The 10,838-nt window shown below is 29.7% G+C and overlaps 1 protein-coding gene and 1 long non-coding RNA gene across 2 annotated transcripts; one reads left to right on the forward strand and one right to left on the reverse strand.

The window, feature by feature from the left end:
• The first annotated feature begins 758 nt into the window (after nucleotides 1–758).
• Nucleotides 759–7,150, forward strand: LOC126713526 (laccase-14-like). Its single transcript, XM_050413283.1, has 7 exons — nucleotides 759–939; nucleotides 1,197–1,348; nucleotides 3,122–3,366; nucleotides 4,705–4,830; nucleotides 4,967–5,555; nucleotides 6,342–6,694; nucleotides 6,772–7,150. Exons 1-7 carry the CDS (start codon nucleotides 835–837, stop codon nucleotides 6,903–6,905), a joined length of 1,704 nt encoding a protein of 567 aa, XP_050269240.1. The 5' UTR covers nucleotides 759–834; the 3' UTR covers nucleotides 6,906–7,150.
• Nucleotides 4,913–8,095, reverse strand: LOC126713527 (uncharacterized). Its single transcript, XR_007651364.1, has 2 exons — nucleotides 7,968–8,095; nucleotides 4,913–5,491 (listed from the first exon to the last, which is right to left on the reverse strand). It is a non-coding gene; the product is annotated as an uncharacterized LOC126713527 (long non-coding RNA).
• Nucleotides 8,096–10,838: the final 2,743 nt, after the last annotated feature.

Raw genomic sequence — 10,838 nt, forward strand, 5'->3', positions numbered from 1 at the left:
AAAAAATAGTTTTTTTATTCATTTCTCTCTCATCCTTTTTGACTCTCTCTCCTCTCTCTTTTTTGGTGTTTGGTGGGAGGAGTTAATATATTATTTTAATGTATAGAATTGAATGATAAAACATCTAATAAATGAGATATTGTAAAATGATATGGTAAAATAATAAAGTAGGCTTTTGATGTGTCAAAATGACATTTTTTATAGAACATCAGTTGTGGATACTCCTAGTCTAAGTGTTTGTTTCTCAAGAAATATTGATTTTTTTTTTTTTTGATATATGAGAAAGGGACGTCAGATTTTGTGTTTGTTTTATGAGGGGGAAAAAAAATGAGAGAGGGTAGACGGCCATTTTATCGAAAAAAAAAATGGAAAAGAAAAAGAAAAAATAAAAACTAATAGAAAGTAGATGTTTCGAATTTTTAGATGTTTCACTCATACACAACAAGAAATATCATTTGACCCAAATATTTTTTAAGAGACAATGTAGATCTTAATCCCATTAATTAATTGCAAAGTGTCTCGATTATGCATCATTTAGTATGTAAAAAAAAAAAAATCAACTTTACTCATAATAAAAAATTAGCTGGACCACATCTAATGAAAAGGAATCTTAGTAATGATGCGCGTTTTTATGAAGGTTACAGGGAGCAGGCACATGTACAAATCCCATGTTTTTCGTATGAGTTTAAAAACATAAACATTTTAAATTATTTTCGGTAACAAGATTAGTAGTCTATAAATAGGTCCTAATGTCATGTTGATAGTCACAGAAATAAAAACGTCAGAAACAAAGAGTGATTTTTCTTTGTTAATTTGGTAAGAATTGATTGAGAAATGGGACTAAAGAATATGAGTTTGATCCTAGGATTTCTAGGGTTTGTTTTTCTGCAAGGTTTGCTCGTTTGCACTGCTTATAATGTCCACCACTACAGCTTTATTGTAAGTTTATTCTATATTCTTGATCCTTGTAAAATTTATTGGACACAAACCTTATGAAGTGTGTGTGCCTGCAAAAAAAAAAAAAGAGTCTCTTATATATTCATTATGGAAAAGTGTTGATTATTTTTATTTTTCTATGTAAAACCACCAATCAGTAACGATCTATATTGGTAAGGGACCTGAAGAATGTGGTTGAAACCTTTTATTTTTTTTCATCTTATGGTATTTGATTTAAATATTTTGCATTCTGGTTGCAGGTGAAGAACACATTTTTTGAAAGGCTTTGTAGCAACAAGACAATGCTTACTGTAAACGATGGGTTCCCTGGACCAACAATTCATGTCCGCAAAGGTGATAGGGCTTATATTAATGTCCACAATGAAGCAAGTTATGGTGTCACTATTCACTGGTGATGACTCTCTCTCTCTCTCTCTCTCCATACAATATAGACCATCAAACCAATTTGGAGAGAGAAAAAAAACCCTACTTTAAATAGTGCATTTGGATTTTTTTTTTTTTTTTTAAGAAGAGGTACTATTTTTTTTTATTAAAAGTTTATTTGGTGAAAGTTGATAGAACAATAGAAAAATAAGATTCTAAAAAGTCATACGTAAAGATTTTATTTTATTTAAAATGTGTTCTCATGCACGTTGGATCAAACTAACATGTGAAGTGATGGGTCCCTATTGACCAAAAAAAAAAAAAAGAAGTGATGGGTCCCTCATACATGTTCAGTTTCGCTTCCCCCAACTCTTAGGGACAAAGTTGGGATTTGATTCCAAAACAGCAAAGTTATACTCCATATGATATATATTTGAATTTAACAGTTAAAAGTTTATAATTTTTTTTTTTTTAAAAGAGACTAAATTAATAAACTTGTAAATTTAATTTAATTTAACTTTTTATATATGAATTTTCACAAAATAGGAAACAAATTATTGCATAGAGAAGATATGTTATCAATTTTGACAGGAAATTGCATTGTTCTTTTATTTTTGTATTTTTTTCTGTTTGATCAAAAGTATTGCTTCCTTTTCTTTCTTTTTTTCTGTTTACCAAAAAATGAAATAGAAAAGAAAAAAAAAAATCACTGATTTCACTGTATTTCAACCTATGGTTCCAGGATAATAGTCAATTAATATATATTTTTTATATTCAATAGAATTTCAACCTATGGTTTCATGATAATTGTTTATTAAGAAAGTTTACTAGTTGAGTTAATGAGAATCCACTTCAATAAATTATTAGTTATTATTGTGTATTTTTTGATGGCCGGGGCCAATTTTCCGATTGACTCAAGAGCTCCTCCATTAGTCACTCTTAGGGTCCGTTTGGATACAACTTATTTTTACTAAAACTAAAAACTAAAAACTAAAAACACTGTAAAAAAATAATTTTTAAATGTGTGAAAAAGTACTGTTCACTCTTTTTTTTACTGTTCATATACTTTGGTGCACTGTTCATGTCCCATGAACAGTGCACTAAGTGCTGGTCTAAAAAAAAAAAAAAGCAAATGTGGGTTTGGAAACACAGATCCAAACCCACACTTAGAGTCCGTTTAGGAACAACTTATTTAGTTAAAACTGAAATTTTTTTTGCTGAAAATACTGTAGATAAAGCTAAAAACTAGCTGAAATAATATAGTTTGACCCATAAATAATAGCAAAAAGTGTAATGAAACCCATAAATTGTACCAAAAATAAGTTGAATGATAGCAAAAATAAGCTAAATAGTAAAAACAATTGCATTTTTCAGCTAATGCCAAATGCAACCTTAAAAATACAAAAGAAATTGAAAGAAAGTGATACGTATATGCAAGCCGATGACATTATTTGATTACCATGCTATAAATAAATATTGATGGGCTCAAGTTTCATCCAAGAAAATGTCAAAAACATGTTGCTTTTTAACTAAACAACAAAATTATATAACATTTGTCAAGACGTTAGAGTCTTATAGTTAAATGATATAATCTCAATTTCCTAATGAGGAGAACTTGGGTTTATATTCCCCTCCTTTACTTATTGTAAAAAAATAATAATAATAAATAAAGTCATGTAGATATTATACAACTTTATACATTAGTTATCAATACCACAATGCATGATACGATGTGTCATCTAGTGTTCATCAACAAATACCATGAAAACTCATGAATACTTTTTAACTTTTTTTTTTATAGGCATGGAGTGAAACAACCAAGAAATCCATGGTCAGACGGTCCTGAGAACATTACACAATGTCCCATAAAACCAGGAAAAAATTTCACTTATGAGGTCATATTTTCAGATGAAGAAGGAACTCTATGGTGGCATGCACATAGTGATTGGACACGTGCCACAGTCCATGGTGCCATTGTTATTTTACCTGAGGCTAATACCACTTATCCATTTCCCGAGCCTGCTGCAGAACAAGTACTCATAGTTGGTAAGAGCAATGCTAGAGACACAATTTTTTTTTTCACTACACAATATGGTGACAAGTAATGATCGGAACAAAATTACTTTAATACAAATCCACCGCTAACACTAATTTTGCTTTGCACCAATTATAACAAACAATGTCAGCATTTGGAAATAAAAACAAAATTTTGAAAGCTTTCCCCATATTTCAAAATTGGTCCAATAACTCTACACCAAACCCAAACATGTTAATACTCCCTCCGTCCCATTTTGTTTGTCCTGTTTGAAAAGTCAAACTTTTTAAGGGGACATCATTTATTGTCTTGTCTACCTTTTAAAAATGTATAAATTTCCAAAACTACCCTTAAATAAATTTATCGAAAAATTGAATTAGTAAATTAATAGGGGTATAATAGGAACATTAGTATATTAATAGCTTTTATTTTTAGAAACAGGACAGTATTTTGGGACATCCCAAAATGGAATAGAGGACAAACAAAGTGGGACGGAGGGAGTAGCATATAACATATACATACCTTAATAATTGGAAACTTTTGAGGGGTAGGATGAGGAATTTTCGCTTGGAAAGACTAGACTATATTGTCATGACTTAATTAATATACATGTCTACATGAATGCATACACATATGTTAGTGTTTGTTTAAAAATATTAGAGCATATTATGAAATTGTCATAAATTTGAAAACAATAGAGGTATATATTTCGTAATTTAAGAAATAATTATTTCATATAACAAAAATACAACCAAATAACCAAATAATTATTACACATAAATAACCATTTCATTACATGATCTATTATTGTATATCAAACATATCCTAAAATTAGTACATTCATATTATCCTGCCTTTATTTCTCCTCCCATCATCCTTTGTCCCAAGTATATATTTATAGCTTTATTTTCATTTTATAAGATGAGTTTTGCTTAATTGAAAGTTCCAACCTTTTGAATATTTGAATTTAAAGTATATAATTTTTTTAGGGACTCATAATTTTCAAGGAGAAATTGAAATTTAAGAAAATTTAATTAATTATCTATAGTCTTTTATATGAGGGATTAATAGATTTTTTTTTCTTTTTTTAAATTGTCTAGTTCTGCCCTTGCATGTCCTAGCTATCTAAAATCTAAAGTGAAGTATTATGGGAAATTTTTGTTCCACATTTTTTTATATAAACTTTGTACACAATGTTTATATTTTGATCATTTTCACATTACGTGTTCAAATTTTTCAAGAATGTTAATATATAACACATGATTACAAATGATATGTATGGAGACGGTATAAAGAGTCCAACAATCAAAGCCCGAGTATTATATACCTAAATCTTAACCTTGCTGCAGGGGAATGGTTCAAGGGAGATGTGAAAGAGATAATAGATAATGCCACAGCTACCGGCGGTGATCCAACACTATCAGATGCTTATACTATCAATGGACAACCAGGATTTCCAAACAATTGTTCTAATGGTATGAAATATCAATGTATACTAAAAATGTTATTGCTTAATGAAATGAGCTTGTTGTTTTCAGCTAATATTGGTCAGCAATGTAAGTGAAAAGAACTTGCACATCATTTACTGATCATTATAATTTCATGATGCAGATACTTCATATAAACTTACAGTTGAGTATGGAAAAACATATCTTCTCCGTCTAGTAAACGCAGTGATGAATGAAGAAATGTTCTTTGGAATCGCCAAACATAATTTCACAGTTGTGGCGCATGATGGTGCATACATAAAGCCTGTAACCACAAGTTACATCATGATAACCCCAGGGCAAACAATGGATATTTTGCTCACAGCAAACCAATCTCCAAGTCACTATTACATAGCTGCTACTCCTTTCTTTGACTCCAATGCTCCATATGATAGTACCAATACATCAGCTATTCTTGAGTACACAGGCAATTATACACTTCCATCCTCTATTCCCTATCCGACCCTTCCTAATGTCACAGACCAGGATGCTGCAGACAACTTCACAACTCGCATAAGATCTTTGGCAAGTGCTGAACACCCAATTAATGTGCCCAAAAATATCACCACACAAATTTTTATCGCAGTTTCTGTAAACCAAATACTTTGTGCTAATGCGTCGTGTGGGGGTCCAAGTGGTAATAGGCTAGCTGCAAGCTTAAATAACGTAAGTTTTGTGACCCCATCCATTGATATACTACAAGCATACTACAGGTACTACACCACTCTATTTTATTTTTTCTCTCTTCCTTTTTTTGCTTAACAAAATCTTTTACCAAGAAGGCTTATAGTACAAGCATGAAAAATATGATACATTAAATTATTTCTAAAACTTAGATATAGTAAATTAAGTTTCCAAGTTAAATTCAACATTTTACTATATTAAATTTAATTATCTTTATAAAAGAAAATAATATTTGTGTTTTAGTAATTAATATAATTATGTATGTATTTGGATTTAAGTGAGAAAACTAATCTAATAAATCTATGGAGGTATTGTAATTTGTAGGGAACTTTTATATTTTATTTGCTTTAGCATGAAATGATTATATGCAAAAGTACTAATAATAATAAGAAAAAAAAAAAAAAACAAATTATATTTCTTATTGTTATTGTTATTGTTACGAGGAGCTATAGAAATCACTTTCTTTTATAGCAAATAATAGAATAGCATCTAGTCCCATAAATCACACTTCTAGGAGAATGTGCAACTATCACTAAATTATAAAATGATTACAATTTTTTTTTTCTGGTTTTTTACTTTTTTATTTTTATAGAATAAAAAATGGTTGTAGCTTAAGATTGTTAACGAAAATTACTTAGCTCCTATTTGTATAGCAACTCAAACACATGTTTTCAGTTTATTTAAAAAATATTATAATTAAGTATTTTCACATATTTTTTTATCTACATGTAATTTCACACATGTTTTCAAATAACAAAATACATGTTTTTAAGTATATTTACCAAACACGAACTAATTTTCGAAACTATACACAGGAGCTTGACAGGCGTTTTCGGAAGTGATTTCCCGAGTCAGCCACCCTATATTTTTAACTTCACAGGAGATGTGGGTAATAATACGTTATACCCAAGCCAAGGAACAAAGGCAAGGTTGATAAATTATGGGGAAGCAGTGGAAATAGTGTTCCAAGGGACAAACGTTGGGAATGCAGAGAATCACCCAATGCATCTACATGGTTTTAGTTTCTATTTGGTTGGGACAGGTTATGGAAATTTCAATGCTACCTCTTCCCCAAGTACTTACAATCTGAATGATCCACCAGAAGTTAACACCATTGGAGTTCCTAAGAATGGATGGGCTACGATTAGATTTTTTGCTAATAATCCAGGTAATCTCTCTCTCTCTCTCTCAAAATACAATTAGTGTACCACTTTTTGGATAACATGGATGATATCTATTTTTCAGGGGTGTGGTTTATGCACTGTCATTTGGAAAGGCACGCAAGCTGGGGTATGGACACGGTCCTCATTGTGAAGAATGGAACCACCGCGGAAACAAGCATTCTGCCCCCTCCAGCTAATTTGCCTACTTGTTCATAGTTTGGAAAATTTTTATATTCAATCTCTAGGGACTCGTAAAAAGGAAAGTGACTTGGATTTGGTCTTTCAAGAAACATTCATTTGTTGAAGAAATTTTACAGTCAAGATGCTTTGAATAATGTCTGTGATACTTCCAAAAAAATGTTTTCGGTCATTTATGTTGTATTCTATTAATTGGCAGGAATTGAAGGATAAAATTTAAAATTCTCGAATGTTAAGAAAATTATATGAGAAGTCTTATTATAGTCCATGGTTTCAAAAAATTTCAAAAGAAAACAAAACTATAGTCTAATCACTAATGACTTCTATCCTTTTATCAACATATGCATATATAGTTCGATGTCATTCAAGAAAAAAAAAAAGGGCTAATTACCATTTTAGTTTCTAACATTTTTCCTATGTGTCTAAAATGATAATTAACCCCTAAATGTTAGAAACTAACATTGTGCTATATTATTACCATGCATTCTTGGCGTGATAGTCATTCCACGAATTTAAGTGTTTATGAGGTGTGAAGGGCAGGGGTCGGGATTCAACTCTCCTAAAGGAAGCTTCACATATATATACACTTAGATTATGTTAAAATAGAATTTTTATCTTGTATTAAAAAAAAAAAAAAATTGTGCTATATTGCCCTATGTGTCAAAATAATTCTTAATGTTTCAAACGGCTTGGCTTCCTTACATATTCCCCGAAATAACATTGTGGTTCCTTATATTTAGGGAAACATTGTTCATTTCCCAGATCCTTATTTTTTATTTTTTTGTGTCCAGGTGCCTAAAAAAAATGTTGGTGTATTGAAAAATAAGAGATATAATAAATAAGTAAATAAATAATATTTTAATGAAATATAATATGGAATACGGAATCTTATGTGGGTATTTTTGAATATTGTTAGCTAAAATAAGAAAAATAGGTTAATATCTTAAAATAGGGAGAAAATTTAGAGAGACCAATGTTAATAGTCTAGGTTATCTAAAAGCTTCAAAAGATAAAGACAAGATTTGCATGTGAGATAATCCTCAGTATAGAATTCATATAAATAAAAAAGAAGTGGCTTACATATGATTCTCGAGAAGGAGGAAGCAGATATAGCATGTAGGTGATGGTTGAGGGAGGATGAAGGTGACGCTAGAACGACAAGAAGAGAGAGATAATGTCCATGTACGAAGAAGATTGAGAGGGGGAGGTTTCATATTTGGGCATAAGAGCCAAATTTTTAATTGATTTTTTTTTTATTAAAAAAAAAAAAAAGAGGTTACGTAGCTGTTTACTTCACAACTCAAGTAGCACATAATATTTCCGTACATTGGCTTTTTTCATCACCACTTTACAATATGAATTATTTTGACATAGTAAGAAAATGTTAAGAATTAAATTAATATATTTGAAACGTTAAACATCATACATAAAACAAACGTTATAGATTAAAATAATAATTAAAATAATTATAGTCCACATACTTTTTCTATGGGCCCAAAAGACCGATAAAACATCACATACATTAATCATACCTAATTAAGAAAATAAAAATGAATATCACATACATATCCTGACGATGCACATGTGCAAAAGAAACAAAGCAGCAAAAAGAGAAAATGGCAAAAATAATATTAAAGTAGACTGATTGTTTATACCCCACACATGTGGAGTACACGCATGTACAGTATCTAAACTTTGCGTGGAAGGATAGATTTTTGTTGTCGACAAGATTGTGAAAAGATCGATATTATTTATTTATTTTGTTGTGTGGGGGAAAAGTCGAATCCATTATAAACCAGAATTAATGAGTGATAAAATGGACCCCCCCAATTTACGAAATTGCAAATAATTGTGCATGCATTCACATTTTTGATCTGATAAGCTTTAATGCTCGATGTGCGTAAGGATTTGACAGGGTATGGACTTTTTTTTTGAGGGGGCCAGGGTATGGACTTTACACAATGAGAATAAAGTTTTTTATTTTATTTTAATTTTTTAAGGAGGCATAAAAGGACATATGATATGAGACCGATTTGTATCACGGAAGCTTCGCTACATAACAATTAACAATACAATGCACATGTTTCTGGGACCTTTAACTGAGAATGCAGCTGGCATGCGTGGTTATAGGTTGTAGTGTACAGTATAAAGTTAATTTTGCAGAAATAAGAAGAGAGGTCAAATTCGATCTCGGATTCCGACGTAACACATCTTTAAAAATTAAAATTATTTATCATGTAAAATGCAAAATACACTATTAAAATTTGAAGGTATTTAAATTTTACATTTTTAATGTTTCAAAATTTTGATTTTGACTTATTGAACGTTCTATTTTGGTTGAATTGTTAATCCTCGGTTAGTATTTTTGGTAGATGTGTCCATTAAATCCCACCTCAGCTTATGACATGTATTAGCTAGTCCAATTAAATTGTGACATGAGGATGATTTTTTAAAATAACTTTAAAAAAATCTTTAAAATACTTAAAATAAATCCTAAAATCTAATTAAATTAATTATTTTTTCTTTCTTTTGAATATAATTTCGGAAGAACAGTATGAACGTGTTCTTCCCCAAAGAATCCAAGGTCCTCAAGAGTGCAGCACCGAATCCGATGATAACTAGTGACAGCAACAGCAAAGATAAAACCAAAAATGAAAGGTCCTTATTCAATCCACTCTCTTTCTTTTTCTTTTATAACCACAAGTCTTACTCCACAAACATCAAACAAGCTCCACCACCATCAAAGAATCAGAGTTGGGAACGATCACGATTTTCAATTTTTAGTTTAGAAAAGTTCTTAATTGTTATTTGGTGTTATTATTATTATCAACTTAAGGAGTACCATTTTAATGATTTTTAGGGATAGTTTGGTAACGTTGTTCTAACAACGTTTTTTGTATTTATTTTAAATACGTGTGGTTAAAAAAGTGTATAAACATCAAGGAACAGAACTCACCCGAAAATTACTGATTTTCCCACCAACACACCATGATTACATTCAGTTTTCAACAAAAAAAACCCATTTGACCAAAAGACTCACCTCTCATTTGCTCTTTACACTAAATCCAATTGAGTGTGGTGGTATGACACTGCTGCACCGGAGATGGATTGCGGAAGGGGGCAAAAGAAAAACTTCCCCTTTTGTTCATGAGATAATAAAAGTATTTTTTTTTTTAGATAAAAATGAGATAATAAAAGTTTTTTTTTTGGATAAAAATGAGATAATAAAAGTTGAAAAGGTTAAAAATTTTAGTTTTTAATTAATTTAATAGATTTTAAATATTTATTTTAATTTATTTTTAAGTTTTTTAAGTTTAAATAATGGCATAGAATATTTAATAAAATGTGTCACCATTTAATTGGTCCAACTAGCAAATGTGATAGCCTGATGTGTCACTTAACGGACACATAAAAAAAAAAAAAAAAAACCTTACAAAAGTTTAACAATCCAAACAACATAGAACATTTGGGGGCAAAATTAAAATTCTAAAATTTCAGGATGTTAAATCTATACATCCCAAAACTTCAATAATGTGCTTTGTACCTTATGGTTTTATCCTTATTTATTTTTCAAAACTTTAAATATTTTTTTTATAAAAAAGTATATAATTTTTTGAAAATTGATAGTCATAACAGCAGTTTTGAACTTTTTCATTAAAAAGATTAGAAAGCAATAATTGGTGTCAATAAAATAAATCAAGTTTCATTTTAATTTTAATTTTTATTCTAATTAATATAATTATATATTTTTATTATAATTAGCCATCTTTGAAAAAAAATCCGAAAATTGAAATTATTTGTTCGTTAATGCAATTATGCCATATCCTTAAAGGATTAACAATATTATCTTCTTTTTTTAACTCATGGAATATGTTTGAAAATTATTTAAATTTTAGTGACTACTTTTGTATTTAGTTGAAATTAATCTTTTTTTTTTTTTGGCTGAATAAT

The sequence above is a fragment of the Quercus robur genome, chromosome 2 (assembly GCF_932294415.1).
Source record: "Quercus robur chromosome 2, dhQueRobu3.1, whole genome shotgun sequence".
In the NCBI taxonomy this organism is placed as follows: domain Eukaryota; kingdom Viridiplantae; phylum Streptophyta; class Magnoliopsida; order Fagales; family Fagaceae; genus Quercus; species Quercus robur.